We start from the raw sequence: 25152 nt of genomic DNA on the forward strand, positions 1-25152 counted from the left end.
TAGACTTTAGATTAGATTCCCTATAAGTATGGAAATAAGCTATTTAGCCCAACAAGTCCACACCAACCACCAAAGAGGAACTCACCCAGACCCATTCCACCTTAAGAATGCACCTAACGCTATGGGCAATTCAGCATGACTAATTCACCTGACTTGCACATATTTGGATTGTGAGAGGAAACCGAAGCACTCAGAGGAAACCCACACAGACATGGGGAGAATGTGCAAACTTCCAGCAGACAGTTGCCCAAAGTGGGAATCGAACCTGGATTCCTGGCACTGTGAGGTAACAGTGCTAACCACTGAACCACCATGCCACCCCTATCTGTAGCAGTTTACTACTTCACAATTAACCACAATGTATGGAGTTACACGTAGGCCAAGTGGGCAATTTCCTTCCCGAAACATTACTATTGAGCCAGATTGGTTTTTATGACAATCCAATAGCTGCATTACTGGTCACCATTACTGGGCTAACTTTGAATGTCAGATTGATTAAATGAATTTCATTTTCACCAGTTGTCATGGTCACCATCATTCCATGCAAATCATATTCTGATACAGGTATTGTAAAGACCTTCAGTGACTCAAAATGATAGTACCTCTTGTTCTATGTGGAAGAACTACATTCTCCCACCTCCAGCCCCAAGAGAACCAAAATAACAAACAGAGCATCTGAAGACTGCATCTATTTTTCTTGATACAAACTGAACAAAAACTGAAAATATGTATGAATTTGTAGTATAAATTGCTAATGGCATCACAACTCTGGCTAGTGAAATAGCTTAGTAGGCAATACATTGTCACAAGTCCCTGCGATGCATTGATATTTTGAACATAACTTCAGTGACAATTCTTATTAATCAAAATCTTTCCAATTAATATAAATGATACATAATTAATAACCGTTCCTTTTTAAATATTTAACAGAGAATCCAAATCTAATTTGGATTCATAATTGGTGTAACAACGGAATTCATTTGCTAAATTCCGATTGTGTTTTGGGAGAAATTTGCACATTTTCACAGAAAGCAACTTTGCTGCTAAGTCTTCCATGACTGCACCTGAAAAAGAGAAAGTCAAACATATTATAAATAAATAACTCACTCAAGTGGCCATCCTAAGCCTAGCTAAAAAAAATTTTGATAAACTAACTGCTTAGGCAACAATAGTGCCCTCACCTAACATCCTGAAATATATATTTTTCTACCAAAGGTTAATAGATCGCAATTAGGAATGAGAACCCTTATCTAAGACAGAGCTACTAACATAACAAAACTCTCTGCATTACCACCTCACCTGAACAGGCTGACTAGAAAATATCTAAAATTTGTAAAATTATGCATATTTAATGCTGCCTTCCAATGAAATTTATTGGGTGTCAGTTAGCTCAGTTGGCTGATGGCTGGCTTGCAATGCAGTGTGACACCAACAACTCAGGTTCAATTCCTGTACCAGCTGAGGTCACTAGGATGGCCTTATCTTCCCAACCTCACATGAGGTGTGGTAACTGTCTTCAGCAGTCACTTCTCTCTAATGAGTGCAGACCTCTGGCATGAGTTCAGGTGCTATCAGAAGGTCACAGGTTTGAATCCTGCTGCAAATATTTAAAGGCATTTGGGCACAGTGGTGGAGTCCCTAGCTCTGGATAAGGAGACATGGGTTCAAGTTCCACCTGTTATAGAAGTGTGTAACAGCATCCCTGAGCAGGTTGATTAGAAAACATCTAAACATGGCAACAAGCTTTTAAAAAAAATTGGAGGCAACAGCCTTAATAATATTATTGCTAAAATATTAATCCAGAGATCCAGGTAACATCCTGGGGACCTAGGTTCAAATATAACCAAACACTTAGAATGGGAGAGTGGTGGGTTAATTGGTTTCTGATTTGTGGCATACCTTCGATAGTTCAGCTTGTGGAATGGAAGGCTATAATCCATTACAAAAGTGACATCTTTCGATGGAAGAGAGTAAAAACAGGTTTAACAGACTGCCTCTGAAGTTAGTGCTGATCTTCTCAAGGACTATAGTTACTTCTATTGTGGTTTTCAGGATTTCTTTCTTATTCTGTGCTTGTGCATCTCCAAAGAATGCTGCCAGTTACAGTGGAGTAATCTCACCATTTCTAGCACAAGGTTTTACTGTAGTAATCAACAGGACTTGCATGTCAATTTGTTGTCTTACTGCGAATCTGATCCCAAATCACAGAGTCAATACAGCACAAATGGAGGTAATTTGACCAATCGTGTCTGAATTGGCTTTCCCAAAAGAACACTGTGGCCCAGTGCCATTCACTTCATGCACAATAGGTGATTATTTAAATAGAAACAAAATGCCCTCTTGAATGTCACATTTGAATTTGGCTCCACCACATTTCCAAGCAGTGTGTTCCAGATTTGAACCACTTGTGAAAATTGCTACTTTTGCCAATTATTTTAAAATCTATTGCCCTTTTGTGATCAGAATCGTTTCTCTCTGTCTACTCTATGCAGATCTGACATGATTTTCAGAACTTCTATCAAATCTCCTTTGAGCCTTCTTCATTCCAAGGAGAACAATTTGAATTTCTCCAATGTTTACCCAAAACTGAAGTTTCTCATCTCTGGAAGCATCTCTTCTGCACTCTCTACAGTGCAAGTCCATTCTTCCTTCAGTGTGGCACCCAGACTCTATACAAAACTCTAGCTGAGGTCTAACAAGTATCTAAATTCACTATTACCTCTTGTTCTTGTACTCTATGAACATGAAGTCCATGATGCTGGACTTGCCTTGCAACCTTCAATGATTAGTGCATATATACACCCACATCAGCCTGCTCCTGCAATCCCATAAAAATAGTACCTCCCCCTATTTTATGTTGTCTACCCATGTTCTTCCATCAAAAATGCATCACTTTAATTCTCATCTGCCACCTAACTGTCCACTGCAATTTAACTATATTCTTTGGACTTCTACACTCCTCCGCTCAGTTTACAATTCTTCCACAAATTTAGTCTTGTAGAAGCGTGGAAGAAAGGAGTGGAAGAAAGGAGTGGAAGAAAGGAGTGGAAGAAAGGAGTGGAAGAAAGGCAACTGGCCCTTTGCATCTTCTCTGCAGTCAATGTGATCATGATTGATCATCCAATTCAGTTCCTGCTTTCTTCCCATACTCTTTCCCATACCACCATTTCGACTGGGACAACACATCTATCCTAGAGGCCTGACACTCCAACCACAATGCCATAAACAAACGCATAGATCTAGATACCATCTATCAACCCCTCAGAAAACAAACAGGAAATTACATCACCACAAATCCCAGGAACCCCATCCAGGACAAACATATAAATAGAAAGCAGGAGACAACAGCTTCGCTTCACTTGGAGGTCGCCACTGATGATGTTACCTAGCCAGGTAATGAAACATCTGGATATCAAACCTACAGCTCAGCGAGCTACACCCTAAACCTCAACCTGAGCTACAAACCTTCACAAGCCTTGCAAAAAAACTATTTAATCCCTTTAGCCTTAAGAACTATATCTAACTTCTTCTTGAAAGCATTCTATTCTTTGGACCTCAATAACTTTCTGTGGCAGAGAATTCCCCAGGCTTTACCACTCTCTGGGTGAAGACATTTCTCCTCATCTCAGTCCTAAAAGGCCTTCCCCCAAATCATTAGACTGTCACCCTTGGTTCTGACCTCCTCAGTCATCAGAAATATCCTTCCTGCATTTGCCCTGCCAGAATTTTATAGGTTTCTATACGATCACCCCTTATTCTTCTGAACATTCGTGAACATAACCGTAAACTAATTTCTTCATACATCAGTCCTGCCATAACAGGAATCAGTCTGGTAAACTTTCACTGCACTCTTCATAGCCAGAACATCCTTCCTGAGACAAGACGACCAAAACGTCACACAATACTCCAGGTATAATCTTACCAAAGCCCTGTACCATTGCAGGTATGACATCCTGTACTCAAACACTCTTGCTATTAAGGCCAAAATGTCTTCTTCATCACCTACTGCACCTTTTTGCTTACTTTTAGTGAATGGTTTACAAGGGCACCCAGGTCTCATTGCACCTCTGCCTTTCCCTATGTATCGCCATTCAGCTAATCCAACTATTTTTGCCACCAAAGTCAATAACCTCACATTTATCTACACTATATTTCATCTGCCATGTATTTGTCCAAAGACTCAACCTGTCCAAATCACATTGTGTCATCTGCAAACTTTGATACTGCCCCCTGCACACCAAGATCCAGATTGTTAATACATATCAAGAAAAGCAAAAGTCTCAATACCAACTCCTTGATAACTTTACTACAGATTTCCTCCAGCCTGTAAAATAGCCATTGACCACTATTCTCTGTTAGACATCAACTTTGTGTACATGCTCCTATTTTATTCCATGTGCCAGAACTTTTCTCACATGTCTGTGTGTGGCACTATATCAAATGCTTTTTGAAAGTCTGTGTACACCACATCAACAAAATTATCCTCATTAACCCCTTCTGTTGTCTCTTCAAAAAATTCCTGCAAATTAGTCAAATAAGATTTCCTCTTCAGCAATCTATGTTAGCTATTCCTAAATTACCCAACCTTTTCCATGTATTTCAAGTAATGGTTGTCAAAGAATCATGTCTCTAGATCCACTAATAGAGGGCAATCAATACATTCATTTTTGCATTAATTCTATATCAAATTTTCAACTACCCTTAACTGCTAAGAAGGGGGGTGAATGCTTTTCCATGAACACAATAAACTGAAAAACGTCCACATACCAGTACAAAGAAGAATCTTCCCTTTTGTTAAATATTTGACTGTTAGTGTTATTTTGCTGAGACACTCTTCTGAAAGGTATGGTGGATCAACAATCACTATGTCAAAACTATGAGGTTGGAGATCTTCATGTAAATTCATAGGGTAGTTGTAGTCATAGAAAACAAACTCATTTCCATAAACTGAAAATCGTCTGTCATACTCCAAAAGAATAGCAGAGAATTCTCCGTTCCAAAGCTGCTTCAGTTTCTGATATATACTTGGGGTACTGATGCAAGCTATTCTGAAAAAGAAATTACGTGAATAAAAAACAATATTGCAATGCTTGTCTCAATTTGGAAGGGCACTGATTCACTTCTTGATTAAAATAATGTCCCGGAGAAACATTAAGATGTTGTCTAGTTAAAACAACACACATACCTGCCATTATTTCCTGATGCTTCAATCGCTTCCTGGGCTAGCTGTAGAGCAGTTTCATCATTGTACCAAAACTGGCTTAATTGCTATTAAAATATTAAAAATACTTTTAGAAATTAGTTTAGCAACATTACTGGTCAGCAGTTTTATTTAGCAGTCAAAAATCAAGATTCTAAACTATAATTTTATGCAAATGTTGCAATAGTCCATAATTATATTCAAATTATAATCAAGTTGGATGTATTACCTAGACATATTGTTTGAAAGCATATCTAAAATGAACATAAAATTTTCTAAAACTTATCAAGTTAAAAAAGAAAATTGACGAAGCATGTATTCAAAAGTAAATGGTCAAAAGAATATGCAAAACTTGGGATATCAGATGCTCAAAAAGTTGGGGCATTTCTTTCAACATCAAAGGCATTATTCAGAGAGAATAATAATCACTCACATCTCAGAATATGCTACACATTCAATTGTGTCTGTTTTGGTTTTTCAAAAGAGTTGTCAATCCCATTTCCTGCACTGCACATTTTTCTTTTTTGTGCTAATATGCTGAAGAGTCATACCAGACTCAAAATGTTCCTCTCTCCACAGATGCTGCCAGACACACTGAGTTTCTTTAGCATTCTCAGTGTTTGCACTGGCAGTATTTTGCCTTTAACAACTTTGTAAGTCTCTCCTTAACCTTATTTTCTTTAAGTATATTAATTCTAACTTCTCTAATTTTTTCTACATAAATGAATTTCCTCATCACGGTACAATTGTAGTAAACCTTCTTCTACATTCTTTCTAAAATGTTCTTCCTAGAACTGAAACCATATTTTAGCTTATTCAACATGTTTTGTAACAGAATAAATCTGAAACTGTGCTACAAGAATTTCTTCAGTTAATAATTTAAATGTTGATAAGCAAAGAAAATCAACGTTATGGATGTTACTCTTTTTAGGATTCTGTACGATATTTACACATTTAAACATAGTACTGCTTGTGGAGTGAAACTAAAGCAGAATTATTACGAATTCCAAGAAGCAATTGCACTACAGCAATTACTGAAAATGAATGCTAGATAGAAAGCACCTCTTCAATTTCATTAGCAAAGCAGTGATCCCTGACCTCCTAGCACCAGCGTTTACATTTAAACAACAAAGACACTTGAAAGTAAATATAAAAATAAAGCATGCCGTATGTTCTCCTTGTACAGATATACTCAAAAATAATTGATTAAAAAATGCTTTCATATGAATGGACTAAGCTATTGAGAGAATATTCAAATGAACAGCCCATGCTGCATGTTACAAATGAAGAAGTTGGATTCTTTAGAATGCACTTCAAGCTCCTTCAAGCGTTTTTCGTCTGAGTAAACAATAATGTTTTTAAATTTTACAGAGCTAGTAAAATACACATCATTAAGAGACATACAGCAAATTAACTGCAATGGTTCAGAAAGGCAACTCACTACCATTTCTTTTGAAGGGCAACTGGGGATTAACAATAAATCCTGGCCCATTTAATAATGTCCACATCAGTGAGTGAATTTTTTTTAAAAATCATTGAAAAATAAACACTTACTGGAAATTGGAGAGTTCTTCTGACTGTGATAGGATATTCTGGCTTCGATAAAAGTTTTTTTTAAAAAGTAATCTTTGTATTGATTAAAATAGATCAGTCCTGGGAAATTTTTAAGATATATCAACTTTATCTACCAAAGTGTATGAAGTTTTATCCATCAAATCTATTCATGCAAATGCTCTGTGTAATGTTCACTTTGATCTGCCCCAACATTTATGTCTCATCCATCTCTAAAAGACATCTGCAACAGTCATCCTATGACAGTTGAAGCAATAATTAGTACAACCTAAATCCATTTTGTGATTTTTGCTAATCATCAGCCTGTCATTTATACTGAAATAATAGTCCACCTACACTACTGAAGTGTACATGTGCTGAAAATGTTACCAATATATTATTACAACTATATTTCGGGAATAGACAATTAAAGGTAAAAGTCATCAATATTTTACCCAGTCTTCTTCTACAGACTCAGTAAAATAATTATTGAGCCCTGCATATTCCTTCTTCTGCTGGTCCAGTTGGAACTCCTGCAGGGCAGCCAAAGCATGAGCTGACAACCGAATATCGTCATCGTCATCACTGTCGTTCATTCTGATGGCAAATTATCCTGGAACAAATCAAAAGGGTGTATAGCATGCATCAAATAATACATTTTAACGCAAATACGAAACGTTCCTTCCTAGTTCCAAAATTAGCTGACTTTAATAACAGTTCTCTTTGCTGAAGTTTTGTCCCTCTCCTTCTGGGGAACAGAATGTGGTCTGAAAATATTGAGTGCAAGTATTGAGCTCAGAACACTGTAAAGTATTTAGTCACGAAGAGAACTGCCCCAAGCTTGCACTGAACTTCACTAGATCACAGCAGCAGAAATACACCTTGAACTCTGTTGCCAATTTTGATTTTCTTTTTGCCTTGAGCTGGTCTAAATCTAGTTTTTTTCCCCCACAGTTTTGTTTTCAGACAGAGCTATCTAACCATTATTCTGTTAGTGACACACGGTCCAGACAAATGCTTTGCTTAATCACGACTGTTTCCGGTCATTTTGCCTTTTATTCCGACATCTTTTCATTTAACCTCTTTCACTCTCTACCTTTTCCCAGGCTTTGTCTTTTTTCCTCTCCGCCTCCTTTCAACTTCATTAATCCTATAACCTTTCTAACTTCTTTCAATTCTGAACAAGTCATATTCGCCTCGAGACATTACTTAATTTCTCTCAACACCGATCTTGCCAAGATTTGGATTTCAATCATCCGTATTATTTTGCTTGTATTTTTTAGCGGCCGATATTCACACGTGCATTAAATCGCTGCGTAAGATCAGCTGGACAAACCAAGCTCCTGGTGCAAAGCCCCTTTTCTCTGGATGTTCGGGGCTTCCTTCTGTTTAATGAGAGCAGAAAATGTGGAGAAATGGTACAGACCAGGCAGCAATTGTGCAGAAAATAAAAACAGCAATCTTCACTGCGGTGACCTTTGTCAGAACTGGAAGACGAGAGGAAGTTTTGTAAGAAGTTTTTGAAAATGCTTTGAGCCTCATCCTCTCAAACTTCATCCATTCTCCTAAAGATCCTCAACATGAAACATCTTTCCCTCTGAACCAAGGCTGCTCGGTATCTCCATCATTCTCTCATTATACCCCACAATAATAGTGAGGGACTTAGCCCGTTTATTTAATCGATGATTAAACCCCAAATACAGACCGCTGTTATACTCACACCAACCTTTCCCCTCTGACCTAGCGGAAAAGGAAGTGAATATGTAGGTTTAGGGTGGGAACAAAAATCATCTGAAGGTTTTTAAAGATTAGTTTTAATAAATACTGTTACGTTTCTAATGAGGGTTCTGTTTCTAATGCACTGGTTTGGATTTGGTTTGCATTCGGTCTTTACCAGTTAGCAACGCTGGAAGGATTACAACTTTAACTGGATTCTTTCACTGGTGTGAAGTATTTAATTCTTCACAGATATTCCCAACCAATCGCAGCCCGATTCATTTTAGTTAAATTATATCCATGCAAAATCTGAAAAGAATGGTTTGCTTCCAATGAAACGTTGATTTTTTTCTCTCAGGAGAGGTATAGTTTATTCTTCTGTTTCGGATTTCAATATTTGCGGGTTTTCGTTATTTCCGTCGATATACAAGAATAGCGAGCACACGACAACTGCGTATAATTCCACCCCCCGCCTGTCACAATACTTCTGAATACAGCCATCGCAATAATGTTGGGCACAAACCCATGGCCTTCATAACCACAGTGCTTACAACACAAATAATTTTAAATTAAATTGCACTGTTCTTACATTTCAATTTCCATCTAACGGACACAGTCTTGGAGCCACCGAATCAGATAACTTTTTGTTGTAGGGAAACCTGCTTACTCTTAGAAACGAATAGGCTTGATTATCACATACTCTGAGTATAGTGAAAAGTTTATACTTGGCTAATTACAGTTCCGACTTAGGTACAAAACTATGTGTGCACAGCTTCTTTAGTTACAAAATCTTAGACAATAGATAAATAAAACGTCTAGCATTACAGAAATAAAAATTCAGAACAACAGACGATGATAGCAGCTAACGTCCAGTCCACACCCGACCATGCCAGTGATACACCACACTGGGAGGACAATATACCAGGACGAGAGGTCAGCATGTCACTCCTGGGTGCTGCTGTGCCAGGCCGATAACTGTCGTCACAGGCCATGAGAAAAGAAGAAGAAAAGCACCAAGAATAAGAGAACAGGTGGAGTCCTCTACCCTGCTGCTATCTTGCAACATACATACTTATATAGCTAAATTCATCAAAATGATTATAAAACATAGGAACAGAAATTAGGCCATTCAGCCCATTGAGTCTGCTCAATCATGGCTGATCGATTTTTCAAACCCATTTTCCTGCTTTCTCCCCATAACCTTTGATCATTTTGGCAGTCAAGAACTTATCGATCCCTGTTTTAAATATACTCAATGACCTGGCCTCTACAGTCTTCAGTGGCAACGAACTCCACAGATTCACCACTCCCTGACTGAACAGATTTCTCTTTATCTCCGTTCTAAATGGTCTTCCCTTTACTCTGAGGCTACACCCTCAGGTCCTCGTCTTTCCTGCCAACAGAAACATCTTCCCAACATCCAGTCTGTCCAGACCATTCAGTCTTCTAAGTTTCAATCAGTTTCCCCCCACATCCTTCTAAACTCCATAGCAGATGGCCTCCCTCATCAAAGACCACAATTTCCCCTCCCACGTGGTTGACGATGCCCTCCTGCGTATCTCCTCCATTTCACACACCTCCACGCTTGTACCCTATCCCCTCCAATTGCAAAAAGGACAGAACCCCACTGGTCCTCATCTTCCACTCCACCAGCCTCCGCATCATCCTCCGCCATTTCCACCACCTAAAAACAGACCCTATTCCCAGAGATAGATTTCCTGCCCCACCCTTATCTGTGTTTTGGAGAGACCATTCACTCTGTGATTCCCTTGTCAGGTCTGCACATCCCACTAACCACCCACCCCTCCTGGCACCTTCCCCTGCCATCGCAGGAAGTGCAGGCCCTGTGCCCACACCTCCCCCCTTACCTCCATCCAAGACCCCAAAGGATCCTTCTACATCTGACAAAAGTTTACCTGTACTTCCACACGTCATCTACTGCATCTGTTGCACCCGATGTGGTCTCCTCTACACTGGGAAGACAGGACGCCACTTGCAGATCGTTTCAGAGAACATCTCTGGGACACCCATGCAACCAACCCCAATGCCCTCTGGCTGAACACTAATGCCCTCTCCCACTCCGCCAAGGAATGCAGGTCCTGGGCCTCCCACATTGCCAAACCCTAACCACCCGACACCTGGAGGAAAAAACATCTCCTTCCGCGTTGGGATACTTCAACCACATGGATTTTACTAGTTTCCCTATTTCCCTCCCAGCACCTTACCCCAGTCCCAACCTCCCAACTCAGCATCCCCCTCTTAAACAGTCCTACCTATCCATCTTCCTTCTCACCTATCTGCTCCACCCTCCTCTCCGACCTATCACTTTCACCTCCACCTTCATCTATCGCATTCCCAGCTACCTTCCCCCAGCCCCACCCTCATCCTATTTATCTCTCAGCCCCCTTGGCCCACAAGCCTCATTCCTGATAAAAGGCTTACGCCTGAAATGTCGACTCTCCTGTTCCTCAGGTGCTGCCTGACCGGCTCTGCTTTTCCAGCAGCACACTCTGACTCCTCATATACTAAGGAGAAAGTGAGGTCTGCAGATGCTGGAGATCAGAGCTGAAAATGTGTTGCTGGAAAAGCACAGCAGGTCAGGCAGCATCCAGGGAACAGGAGAATCGACGTTTCGGGCATAAGCCCTTCTTCAGGAATGAGGAAAGTTTGTCCAGCAGGCTAAGATAAAAGGTAGGGAGGAGTGACTTGGGGGAGGGGCGTCGGAAATGTGATAGGTGGAAAGAGGGCAAGGTGAAGGTGATAGGTCAGACTGGGGTTGGGGCGGAGAGGTCGGGAAGAAGATCTCAGGTTAGGAAGGCGGTGCTGAATTCGATGGATTAGACTGAGACAAGGTGGGGGGAGGGGGAATGAGGAAACTGGTGAAATCCGAGTTCATCCCTTGTGGTTGACTGCTGGACAAACTTTCCTCATTCCTGAAGAAGGGCTTATGCCCGAAACGTCGATTCTCCTGTTCCCTGGATGCTGCCTGACCTGCTGCGCTTTTCCAGCAACACATTTGCAGCTCCTCATATACTAAGCCTTGCATTCTTAGGATTATTCTCGTAAACCTCCTCTAGACCCATTCCAGGCCCAATACCATCCTGAGGTATAGGGCCCAAAACTGCTCACAATACTCTAAATGTGGTCAGACCACATTTAGCTTTAAAAAGCCTCAGAAATATATCCCTGCTTTTATATGCTAGTCCTCCCGAGATGAATGCAATATTGTATTTACATTCCTAACTACTGACTCAACCTGCAAGTTTACCTGAGTAACCTGGACTAGGAATTCCAAGTACCTTTGCACTTCAGATTTATGGATTTTCTCTCAACTTAGAAAGGAGTTCATGCCTCGATTCTTTGCACCAAAGTGCATGATCTCTCACTTTTTCCGATGCTGTATTTCATCTGCCACTTCTTTACCCACTCTCCTAAGCTGTCTAAGTCTTTCTACAGCTTCCCCGCCTCCTCAATACTACTTGCCACTCCACCTATCTTTGTGTCAGCTGCAAGCTTAGCCAGAATGTTTTGCAGTTCCTTCATCCAGATCATTAATGCATAAAGTGAAAAGTTGTGTTCCCAACACTAACCATTCTCCACCTTTGTTACAATGCCAATAGACCATTTGGCTGCAGAAGGGTATGGTAGTTAAGACAGACCCAAACTGTAATCTTAACTCCATCTGAAATCTGGTCACTGAATAGCAATCAGGAGAGGGAAACAGAGTTGTGGAAAATTCTGGTTTCTTCCATATTTGTCCTAACTGAAATCAACTATTTGTACAAACTGAATACGGAATTTTACTTTATCTTCACTAAATATAAAGTTATAAATCACACAACACCAGGTTATAGTCCAACAGGTTTATTTGGAGGCACTAGCTTTCAGAGCGCTGGTCCTTCATCAGGTGGTTCTGAAGCAGGATCGTAAGACACAGAATTTATAGCAAAAGATTACAGTTTCAACTTTGTCCATCCCAGTCCAACACCAGCTTCTCCAAATCTTCACTAAATATAGTTCAGTATCACATGGGACATTTGCCATCACCTGCCTATTCTGCTTTACAGGTTCATTTTAATAATCCATGGTTCTTTTTAAAGAACAAGGAGTTATCCAGTTTCCCAGTCAACATAATTTCCCAAACCAACACTAAAAGTAATCTTATTGCTGCTGGCAGGAACCTACAAAATCACAAAATACACTGTTGGAACTACTAACATACTTCAAAGTAACAGATGTTGCAAAGACACAGAAAATACTTAATAAATGCAAGTATAGCCAGCAACATTCACATTTGGTGAAATAATAAAAACTCCTGCAACATGTAACTGGCTCTTTGACAATTGTTCATGCATATCAGAGAATATATTTGCTACAGCTATCCCTGTTTGTTTTCTTCTGCAGTTATTTTCCTTGAGGTGAAAGGTTTTGGGTGACATCATGTAATATATCGAAGAGCTGTACTTTCTATTCAGAAACTGCCAACAATGTGAGGCAGATGTCCAGTTTTGGGTTACTGATGAGTGGTCCTGTTTGAGTAAGGCATCAAGCTGAATATTTGCCTCGGAGTGGCCACAAGCTTAAGTGTCAGATGGCAAAGTCAGAAAACAATTATGATGCGATGTGGAGATACCACTAGGATAATAGTGTATTGCTTAAGAAATATAAAAACACTTTAAATATGGAAGTGAAGAAAAGCAAGAAAGGCACTTTAGAAGATTAACTGTAATAACTTACATTTGGACTGAAACAAAACAAATGGAGCAGTTGGCATAAATACTTTAAGGCAAAAGCAATATCCAGATATGAAACCTGAGCATGACAAAATCATGATACCAGAAGCAGCCTGGGCAACTGAATGTGTTTGTACTCAGTTCTGAAGGACCACTAAATTGAGAGATGTGGTCTTTCAGGTGAGATACTAAACTGGGAACATAAAACAATCCTGAAAAGGTCTGCCTGCACATGGATGTAAATGATTCCATGGCACTAGTTCAAAGAAGTGCAGAGTACCCTGTTGGTCCTTAACCAACACCATAAACAGATCTCAGAATATTATTTTCAGTTTGTCGTTTGTAAGAGTCTGCTGTGTGAATATTGGCCGTCTCATTTTCTACAGTTAGTTGCTGAGTAGGTACAGAATGTGAGAAATGCTGAGCAACAAAGAGCCATGTTGTCAAAAAGTGTTTAATCTTGTACTCATCAGGACAGATGCAATAACACCAAATTTCGAAGATGGCAACAATTCGTACGCATGAGATAAAAGCGCTGATTGGTTGACAATTAGATTGTGATTGGAATATACAGGTATTGCACCTTTGCAACTCAACAAAACCTTGGAAGTCAACTGCCCCCTAGCAATGCCTCAACCAGTGTGGTTGAAATTTGCAGTATAAATTTAAAAGTGGGGGTAGCGGTTTGGGGATTACAGTTCCTTGGTGCATTCTCCATGGCAACATCTTAATTAGCATTCCTAGATTGTTCTCAGAGATCTGTAGGAGAGCTGAATTTTTATGCCCCACTCAATACCCTATCAAAAAAATTGGTGGAAGCAAATTCTATGAATAATTCTAAAAGGGAGTGGAAATGTAGGACTAAGCACATTACTCTGAATAGCTGCATTTGTTTAATTTGTTTAAATCGATTATATTAGTAATATAATAACTAAATTTGTCTACATTACAAAATAAGAACCCTCAATTGTAAAGTGCCTTTAAAATAGCCTAAACACATGAAAATGTCTGTGTAACTCACAGCTTTCTTGTAAACCGATGTTGTAGTCCCTCCAGAGCCAATGTAGCCTTTATAAAGTGTGCTGCCCAGATCTGCTCTCAATACTCCAAATGGGGTCTAACCAGGGTTTTGTATATCTGCAGCGTAACATCTGCACCCTTACACTCCAGTCTTGTAGCTATAAAGGCCAGCATTTCATTAGCTGCCTTGATTCTGTTCTGATTTACAGTATCCATAATTCTCTCCGTTTTGATTATTTTCTGCACCTGTTTGCGGCATTTTAAAGATTTAATCACCAGTACTGTCAAGTCTTTGGGCAGACACAATTTAACTTTATACCATCTAAAAATACCTTGATCTTCCCCTTTTCAGTCCAAAATGATACTTTACGCTTACTCTCAACTCCTCTTGCCAGTTTCACCCATTCATCTAGTCTATCAATATACATTGTAATTTTGTTATCTACAATGTCTTTAATACTGACTTTGTCTCATCAGAAAATTTGGATTTATGATTTTCCATGCCATTATCCAAGTCATTAATAAATATGAATAACAGATGCCCTCACACAGATTCTGTGGGACACCACTGGTCACATCCTGTCAATTTGAATACCTACTCTCTGTCACTTGCTACTCAACCAATTTCCCCACCTTGTCAGTAGTTGCCCTCGATTCTGTCATACTTGAGTTAATAGTCAACTACTATGGATAAATGGCAGAAATGTTGAATAATTATAATATTTACAGTTTTAAAAAAATCAGGAACAGGACTTTATCAAATGCCCTCTGGAAGTCCAGATAAACAACATCCATAGACATTGCCCTGCCCTCTACCTTAATCACCTTTTCAATTTTTTTTTAAAAGTAAGATTTGTCAGGTGTTACTTACCCTATCATGAATCCATGCTGGCTCTTCCCAATTAACCAAAAATTCGGAAGGTGGTTCAGTTGCCCCATCCTTGATTACAGACTCAAACAACTGCCCCACCATAGATATTAGACTAACTGGTCCTTAATTCCCTGCTTTTCCCATTTGTAGCCTTTGCAAAAAGCAGAATGACATGCAATTTTTCAAACCTGCTGAATTGAAGAAACACTGAAAGATTATCGTTAGGGAGTCTATAATATGCTCTATTTCCTTTAGCACCTCGGATGGTAACCATCAGGCCCCGAGGATTTTGTCACTCTTTAAATTCATTAATTTACTAATTATTGACATTTTATTAATGTTAATTTTGTTCAGTCCATGTTCCTGATTTTTTTAAAACTGTAAATACTATAATTATTCAACATTTCTGCCATTTATCCATAGTAGTTGACATCCCCATGTTCAGTCTTTAGTGGGCCAAGATTGCTTTTCACACCCATTCCCCTCTATGTAACTAGCATTTCAAATCATTGATTTGTAATCCCTTGTAAGCTTCCATTCAATCAAGTTATGATCACTATTTGATAGATGCTCACATTTATGTTACTGATTAAATTTGATCCATTACTCATTACTAAATCCAATGCTCCAATCACAGAAAGCTGTACACCAAGAATGCTGTATCATAAAATGTTTCTCTCTTTGCCTTTTCATAAGTTCATACTTCTCATTGTTGGTCATGAAAATGGCGATATAGTAGTAACGTCACTGGACTAGTAATCCAAACGCCCAGGATAATGGTCTGAGGACATGGGCTCATGTTCAGCACAGCAGCGAGTGGAATTGAAGTTCAGTTCGTAAATATGGAATGTAAAATTACTCTCAGTAATAGCAATCATTACTACTATCAATTGTAACAAAAACCCATTTGTTTTGCCAGTATTCTTTAGGAAAGGAAATCAGTCCTTATGTGGCTGTCCTACACAAGACTCGAGATGCAAAGCTGTTCGGTAGTTGACAATTAACTTCCCTCTGAAATGGCAATTAAAATTCAGTTTCAAAGGCAGTTAGGAATGCTGGGCTCCATACAAAAATAAAGTTAGTGAAGACAGGTTGCTCAGTCCAAGGTCAGCAGAAGACATTTCCTGTGTAAAATTTATGCAGATGTACAACTGATATGCAAGGTGTTATTAAAATACATTTTATTAGAAGACTCCTGATTACTCCAAGTCCAAAGAAATTCTCAATTTTGGTCACTGAATTTCACTTCCTCCCTCTTTTAAAACTGAATTTTTAACTGTATAACATTTTTCCAACAATTTTTTTTTTCTTTTCCAAAAATCTACAAATAATATACATTAAAAATCAAAGCTGCCAATATTTTGGTCAACAGGTTAAAAACATGAAGATTTACACACATTCCATTCAGTTTAAATTAACAGCAGCAGATTATACATCACAATTTACATAATATAGCAATGTTCAGATCCCCCTCACTACTGAGCTCAAGACTTAAAACAAAATTATTTTCAGTACATAGGAATTTTCCTGTATCTCTGATTTACAACAGTTACAGTTTAAATGTGAGATTAATGTTTTTAATTTGTGCTCAACCTATAGCGAAGGTAATGATCATCAATAACAATGTATTTGCGTGGGAAAATGTGAAAGCAAATTTTGGTTACTTGGATGAATGTCTAGAAGGCAATCTTCAAAATTCTCCTCTATCAAGTCTGCAGTATCTTTGTTAAGTCTCATAAAAAAACATTTATTTATAGCAACAGATGAAAGTGTTGTTCGACAGGCTCATCACTTCTGAAGTAGGTGGCAGGTAGTTAATATTTACAAATTACTCACCTAACAATACCTATAGCTAACATTCACTAAAGACTTTCTATGTTGTGAAACTTGAAAGGGTTCAGAAAAGATTTACAAAGATGTTGCCAGGGTTGGAGGATTTGAGCTATAGGGAGAGGCTGAACAGGTTGGGGCTGTTTTCCCTGGAGCGTAGGAGGGTGAGGGGTGACCTTATAGAGGTTTAAAAAATTACGAGGGGCATGGATAGGGTAAATAGGCAAAGTCTTTTCCCTGGGGTCGGGGAGTCCAGAAGTGGAGGGCATAAGTTGAGGGTGAGAGGGAAAAGATATAAAAGAGACCTATGGGGCAACGTTTTCCACACAGAAGGTGGTACGTATATGGAATGAGCTGCCAGAGGAAAATGGAGACTGGTACAATTGCAATATTTAAGAGGCATTTGGATGGATATATGAATAGGAAGGGTTTGGAGGGATATGGGCCGGGTGCTGGCAGGTGGGACTAGAATGGGTTAGGATATCTGGTCGGCATTGAGGGGGTGGACTGAAGGGTCTGTTTCCATGCTGTACATCTCTATGACTATTTGAAAGTTAAGCCAAATATGTTGAAAAATATTACTGTTTAGTAAACAAACATAACTGTCAGTTCTTTAAGTCATAAATGTGTTTGCTGGCCTTCTCCACATAGCCCATTGCTACTCTAAACAATTAAAGATCAGTTTGTGGAGAAAAGTAAATTGATACTGCATTATCTAAAATCCAAACTGCATACTTTAATTGACTTGGAAAATAGCCATAGTATTTGATAAAAATAATTAAATGTTTAGTATTGCAAAATCATGCTGAAATTAGATGACTTAATAAATCTGTGGAAACTAAAGTTAGGTGAAATGTCAGTTATACAACGGCAAAACAAAATTAAAAATCACAACACCAGGTTATAGTCCAACAGGTTTATTTGGAAGCACTAACTTTCGAAGTGCTGCTTCTTCATCAGGTGGTTGTGGTGCAGGACTATAAGACACAGAATTTATAATAAAAGGTTACAGTGTCATACAGCTGAAATATATTAAACAAACTTAGATTAAGTATTTCATCTTTTAAATAGCGTGTTCTGGGATTTACATATTAATAAACCGAATCTAGCAAAACCATTCTAAAAGATGAAAGACTTAATCTAAGTTTGTTTAATATATTTCAGCTGCATGAAAGTGTAACATTTTGCTATAAATTGTGTGTTTTATGGTCTTGCTCCACAACCACCTAATGAAGAAGCAGTGCTTTGAAAGCTAGAGCTTCCAAACAAACCTGTTGGGACTATAACCTGGTGTTGTGCAATTTTTAACTTTGTCCACCCCAGTCCAACATTGGCACCTCCAAATCATAACTGCAAAACAATTATTCTCAAGAACAAATTCTTACTACTTAAAATTTCTGTGACACAAAACTTAAAATGGTCAAAAAGAGTTTGGATGTAGGTTTGCTCGCTGAGCTGTAAGGTTCATTTTCAGACGTTTCATCACCATACTAAGTAACATCTTTAGTGAGCCTCTGGACAAAGCACTGCTGGTGTTCCTGCTTTCTATTTATATGTTTGGGTTTCCTTGGGTTGGTGATGTCATTTCCTGTTCTTTTTCTCAGGGGTTGGTAAGTGGGATCCAAGTCAATGTGTTTGTTGATAGAGTTCCAGTTGGATCATCAAAGACATCTTGGAAATGACTGCCAGACTATCTGACCCCTTGGCATCATGGTAGCCCACAAACCTACCACTAAAACAGCAGCTCATGAACTTGAAAGACCATATACAGACAAAAAGCAAAACTAATGTCATTTACAAAATACCATGCAAGAACTGTAACAACACTACATTGGACAAACAGAAAACTAGCCATGATTCATGAACATCAATTAGCCACAAACAACATGACCCTCTCTCACTAGTATCCTTATATACTGATAAGATTGGACACCACTTCAACTGCGACAACTCTTCCATCCTAGGACAAGCTAAACAGAGACATGCATGAGAATTCCGAGAAGCATGGCATTCCAACCGGAACTCTACCAACAAACACATCCAGTTAGATCCCATTTACCACTCCGAGAAAAATAGGAAATTACATCACCACTGGAAATGACGTCACCAACCCAAGGAAACCCAAACATATAAATAGAAAGCAGGAAACACCAGCAGTGCTTCGTCCGGAGGCTCACTGAAGATGTTATTTAGTAGGGTGGCGAAACATTTGAAAATGAACCTTCCAGCTTAGCGAGCAAACCTACATCCAGAACCTCAACCTGAGCTACAAATTTTCTCAAAACTTGGTCAGAAAGATTGTTTGATTTTAATTTAGGCAAAGGCTGCATAACAAGTTAACCATTTGCAAAGAGTAAAGTTAATAGCACATAATTGTCAGAATTGGAATGGACTGTTATAGTACTGTTGAAACAAGAATTACAGCTCTGACTCAGAAGCAGTATTCTCACTCAGGTCAGAAGGTCTACACAAGCGCAGTTTATTGTATTATTAGAGGTGCTGTGAGTTGGATGAGAGATTAAATTAGCATCTCTTCTGCAGCTCAGATGGATAGAAGATCCATTACACTATTTGAAGAGCAGGGGAATTTTCTTGGTGTCCTTGTAAGTACTTTACCTTAACCAGCATCATTCTTTTGTAGATTAACTAGTCATAGTAGTGTGCAAATTGGGTGCTGTATTTGTTTTCATTGTAACAATAACCAACTTTGAAAGTGATTCATTGGCTGTACAACAGTTGAGAGACACTAGAAAAACACAAGCTCGTTATTACTTTAACTCATGCTAGTGATTACAGTATAGCATGTCTCCGCTTTGTCAATTTGATACTTAAAGTTTAAGGTAATTGCTTGCAATACAGTAGTCACATTTGAAATGAACACCAAATTGTTTCAAAATGTTAACATTCACTTGTATACACCTAATATATTGTTCTGTTCAACCTGCTTTTCAAGGAAATGTTGATGAATAACAGGTAATACTGTCAAATATAGTACAGTCTGAAATGAACAGTATTATATCAGGTGATTAACAAACAGAACTCCAGTAATATATATATTTAATCTATGATTCAATTTACAATTGAAATAGGACTACTTTAAAGGGGAGGGGTTACTTGGTATAGTGGTAATGTCACTGGTCTAATAATCCAGAAACCCAGGAAAACACTCTGGGGATATGGAATTAAATTCTTGAACTCAGTTAATAAATTTGAGATGTAAAGCTTATTTCAGTATTGGTGAACATGATAACACAATCCATTGTCATAAGAGCCCATCTTGTTCACTAATGTGCTCTTAAAATTGGCTAACAAACCACTCAGTTCAAGCACAGTTAGAGATGGACATCAAATGCGGGCTGTGCCAGACAACCACATCACCCAAAGAAGAAAAAAAAATACTTTAATAGATCATGCTTCCTTAGAAAATTGTGGATTTGAAAATCACCACTCTCTCAGGTCCCAGCATTACTATCTAACCAACACTAATAATCTGAAACATAATTGCGATCTAACAGGTATTCTAATTTATTAAATACTCCTGGATTTTAAGCAGTATATTTTAGAAAATTGCTAAGCTTGAAGAGACTTGATTTCTCCTCATACAGACTCAATATACTAGGCAGGGGGATGGTCACAATGGGAAATAATATATAGATTCAAAAGTCATGAATCAATTTCCAATAAATTTTAAAAAATAATTAATAAATGACAAAGTTGATAGTAAATAGGTGAATGAAAACAAGTTCTCGCAAGTTACTTCAAAGCTTCTACCAACAAAACAAAAACATTTTATAAAAAACGATTTTACTTTACAATGTTGGTATTTCAAATTCCACCAATAATGTATCCTTAATTATAAAAGGATATTTAAAACCCTCAATTTAGTGTTAACTATAATTAGTGGTACATTGCATGCTTGGAACAAGTGCTGAATGAATTAAAAATGTTTTTAGTCTTTTTATTGTTTAGATGTGGTGAGAACAAGCCTGGAAACAAAACCAAATTTTATTGTGACAGATTATTTAAACAGCAGCCAAAGTTTATTTGGTCGTTACCGCATATATACAGAGAAACATTCCATGTGGAGTTTTGTTTTTAAAAATGTATCTTGTACTATGCAAGAAGGGTAGACTATGCAATAGTCAGAATTTCACTGAACTCAACTGCACCAAGACATTATATTTTTATATAAGAACACTTATATGATACATTTTAGGCGAGACATCCCCAAAACATATCCTCAAACTTTTACAATTCCTTCTATGTGCAATTAAAAAGAATTTAAATGATCAAAATTTCTATAAAATAATGTACATAAAATGGTGCTTGCACACATTAGGATGTAATAAAACATGACAAAATAAATCACAAGTAGTACAAAACAATGCACAAAACAGAAGACTAATCATTTAAATGCATCACAGTTGTTACCTAATGCATAACCACACAAACTGGTTACACATCAAGAAAAGCTATGATTCATTCAAGACAAATCCCAGAAGAATTAAAAAAAAAGTCACAGTAGTTGTCACATGGCAGCAATCAACAGAGTATTTCCATTTTCTTGACCTGCAGTATTTCACAGCATAGTTAAATACTTTTGTTCAACAGTCCTAGATATTCCTGGTCAGAGTAGGGACTGAAACCATGGAATTGCAACTAAAATGTGGCATTATTTAGAAATGTTTAAAGTATCACAGCCAATAGTGAATAGGCATTAATCCTTTATCTATAACTTATTTTTATACAAGTTTTAATTGTTTAAGCACAACTTGGCTTTTAGCAATTTAATTTAAATTTGATGATTAACTTAGCCAACAAAATAGTTTCAGCAGTTTAACCTTGTGTAGGATAGAAGCTATTTGAATAACATGATAAAATGGTAATATAACTTTTCATGGACTTCGAATTTATACCGAGTCCAACCATCCTTTTGAACATACATTCCAACACAATACAACATTAAGCGACTGCTGAGTAAATCTGTACAATACATCTCTTTCTCTACCACCCCACTTTTCTGTATCTAACACAGTAGGTTCTATTTCCATCACTAAAAGAATCTGTCTTCAGCATGTATTTGCAATATTCTGTTGGTACAAACAGTTCAGACATACAATCAGGTTGCCTTATCACTATCATGAAATTTGCATAAGGTGTACTACTCTGCTATGGAACATACGCGGCAAAGAAGATTCATTAGTTCATCGTACTGATCATCTCATCTTGTAATCCAGTAAAATCATTTTTGATGGGTAAACTAAAGAGTACATCTTCCAGAACCATAAATGAAGGGAATGGGTAGGGAAAATAGGGAAAATCAATGTTCATTTTTGTTAGGTAACATTTTAAGCTACATTTTGTGCTTAAATTAGTTGAAACTTTGTATTATCTTCCAATAAGGTACAATTTGTACACATACAACTCCTTCAAACTTGATTTAAGTATCACAATCTTCTGGTATATCAAAATAGTTATCACCAATTTACACTAAAGAAAACAAAAACCTGCGATGTTGAAGATCTGAAATAAAAAATACAAAAAGTTAAGAAACTCAACAGATCTGGCAGCATCTGGAGAGAAAGAGAAACAGAGTTAAATGTTTTGAGTCTAATATGACTCATTTTCTGAAGTGGGAACTTCAGGGTTCTGAAGAATGACATTGGACTGGATACGTTAACTCAGTTTCTCTCTCCACAGATGCTGTGTTCCTCAAACAGGATTTTTATTTATCACAAATTTCCATGATGATAATCCAAAAAAAGGAGGAACATTGATGCAAATTATTGCAATGGTTGACATGTACTATTTGCATTTGGAATAAAATATGCTGAACACCAAAAAGAATGCTGATTTCAAGCACTCATATTCACTCACCTTTTCTTAGAACAGATGCACAAACATGGCATGCTTATATTAATAATAATTTGATTAAAAAACACAATCAATTGATATGGTTCCCAGCATGTTCTTTAACCATGTTACTGGCCAGCTTTCAAAAATCAGTACAGACTTAATTTAAAATAAACAAAGTAGCTGAAAATAATGTAGAATGCTGATTCAAATGTTTCATCGTTAAATAATAACCTTCACTTTGTACATTGAGTTTTGAAGTCCTAAGGTGGTAAGCGGTCAAACAGAATTGTGCCATTGGTCAGCTAAAAGAACCTTCAAACAAAACAGGATATTTTTGAAGAGCACTGGCATTTTGGAAATACTACAAAGCAAAATAAATTAGTTTCCTACAGAAAATTGAACTACTACACTGTCTACAGAGATTTTCAAGTGTATATTTTCTCCTTAGTAAATTAGGTCTGATATTCTAGAAGTGAAAAACAAAACAAAAATGCAGCAACTATTCCATTAGCTACTTTAATTTTATTTTAAATTGAGTGTGTTGAGAGATCCATACAAAATTCACTTAATTGGTTTGCTGGCCTCAAAAGAAACTAAGCCAAGTACAATTATTTTCTTCAGTAGTTTCGACATACAACCTGTACAAGTTCATCAATGAGGATCCTCTTTCTTCTTGAGAGAGCATTAAAAAAGACACCAATACTGGAATGAAAATACACAGTAAGTTAATTAACATTGAAAAGGGAACAATTTCGGATTGAGGCTTTCATTAGAACCGATCACATCCAAAATCTTTCTCTTTCAGATGCTCAGTGACCTACTGCACATTTTCTGTTTCACTTTTTTAAATGGTGACCACAAGCTTTGTTCACTTCATCCCTATATTTAAAACTTGCATGTTCATTCTCAATTCTCTCATCCTGATTAGTTTCATTTTTGGAGTCCTGAATATGCTGTGCAGTATAATATGCAGTTACTCATGTATCTATATTGTGATTTGTTGTCCAACAGCTAGTCAAGGCAAATTTGTCACAAACAAAATGCCCAACAGTTTATTTACATTTATTCTGAAAGTGTTAAAAGTTTGATTGACTATACAACAGCATAAACTAGAGTTTGTTTTTAAACTAATGCCCAGTTTATCCTGGTGTGCACTTTTGAAAAATTCACACCCTAGAATTCATTATTGCTTAAACAGACACAAGAACCTAGCAGTGTGACAGTTCGGGTTTAAAATTTTGTTTTGTTGAACAAGTAAATTCCTTTAAGCTTTAATGTAGAACTTAAATGGCTTAATTTAGTATCCAGAATGATGACTTCCAATTTTTATGTAAATGTTAATACTACTTTTGACAACAAACAATGAGCAACTTTTCCTTTTTGGGAAGGGAAAATTACAAGAAAAAAGAACAACACAAAAGTTGCCACTTTGGCAATCCAGTTTCAGGTATTTCAAAACACAAAGGTTTCATATTTACAGAAAATAAGGCAACTGGTTACAATTCCTAAAGTTCACGGTTGGGAAGCAAAAATATATACTTTATTCTCAATAGCAGGCAGTACAAAGTGAATCTGAAATATTGTGTACTACGTGATCACTGCCTGATATGGAAATAAAATCAAGATTCAAATGCTACAATTTGGTGTTTTCTTCAGGTCACAAATAAATTCATATGCTGGAAAAAAATAAAGCTAATTTCAGCCACAGCATTTATAGCTGTGTATTTTGTCTACAGTGATTCCCTCAAAACAAGGGCTCAAATATAAACAATAAGACAGTTTATCTGGCCATTGGGCAGCTGGCTTAAACCAGACATGAAAAGGCACTGGATTCATTCACTGTGCCCATTCATCCATACATACCGGAATTCTTTAAAATACACTTTTCATTTTTTAAGTAAACAATTAGATTATATGACAAATCATGGCTAAGAAATACTGGCAACTGAATAGTGGTGGGTTCATCCTTCTGTTTTAATATGGTAGGATTAGACCAATTATCCTGAGTGTCTAAAATCCAAGATGGCAGGCAACAGCCTTGAAACAGGTATAAAATTCAGTCAGCTTTGATTTCCATGCTTTACAGTGCATTTTCAACAAAGGACTTTGCAGCTCGAGGCTATTTAACACATAAAAGACCACCAACATTTGCCATAAAGTCTTTAAGACTTTTTAGGAAGGCCATCCTCTGTTTGCGGTCTAGTGTAGGGGGAGTGCTGCTTCCAGTAAGACTGTTGAAGGCATCTGCTAATCGTTGATATATAACTGGATCCTGCTGGCTTGATAGTAGAGTTTCAACTAATTCTGAATACTCAGCCTATTGAAACAATACATGGAATGAATGATCAACTTCCATAAAAAAGTACATTAGAAAA

General features: G+C 37.6%; 2 protein-coding genes across 4 annotated transcripts in view; both read right to left on the reverse strand.

The window, feature by feature from the left end:
• Positions 1–725: 725 nt before the first annotated feature.
• On the reverse strand, positions 726–8549 carry eef1akmt1 (EEF1A lysine methyltransferase 1). Of its 3 annotated transcripts, none has more exons than XM_043691918.1 (5): positions 8472–8549; positions 7207–7364; positions 5186–5268; positions 4768–5048; positions 726–1064 (listed from the first exon to the last, which is right to left on the reverse strand). In XM_043691918.1, the coding sequence occupies exons 2-5, from the start codon at positions 7345–7347 to the stop codon at positions 916–918; spliced, it is 654 nt and encodes a 217-aa protein (XP_043547853.1). In that variant the 5' UTR covers positions 7348–7364; positions 8472–8549; the 3' UTR covers positions 726–915. The 3 variants fall into 3 exon arrangements, with proteins under 3 accessions (XP_043547853.1, XP_043547854.1, XP_043547851.1); XM_043691919.1 differs by having other exon boundaries at positions 8457–8483; XM_043691916.1 differs by lacking the exon at positions 8472–8549 and adding an exon at positions 7961–8448.
• A 12361-nt stretch (positions 8550–20910) lies between these two features.
• xpo4 (exportin 4) overlaps positions 20911–25152 on the reverse strand; it is a 99745-nt gene continuing 95503 nt past the window's right edge. Inside the window, exon 22 of the mRNA XM_043691920.1 lies at positions 20911–25094. Within this exon, the coding sequence (XP_043547855.1) occupies positions 24897–25094 (198 nt within the window). The 3' untranslated portion in view covers positions 20911–24896. The remainder of the gene's footprint in view (positions 25095–25152) is intronic.

This window comes from Chiloscyllium plagiosum, chromosome 6 (genome assembly GCF_004010195.1).
Source record: "Chiloscyllium plagiosum isolate BGI_BamShark_2017 chromosome 6, ASM401019v2, whole genome shotgun sequence".
NCBI classification, from domain to species: Eukaryota; Metazoa; Chordata; class Chondrichthyes; order Orectolobiformes; family Hemiscylliidae; genus Chiloscyllium; species Chiloscyllium plagiosum.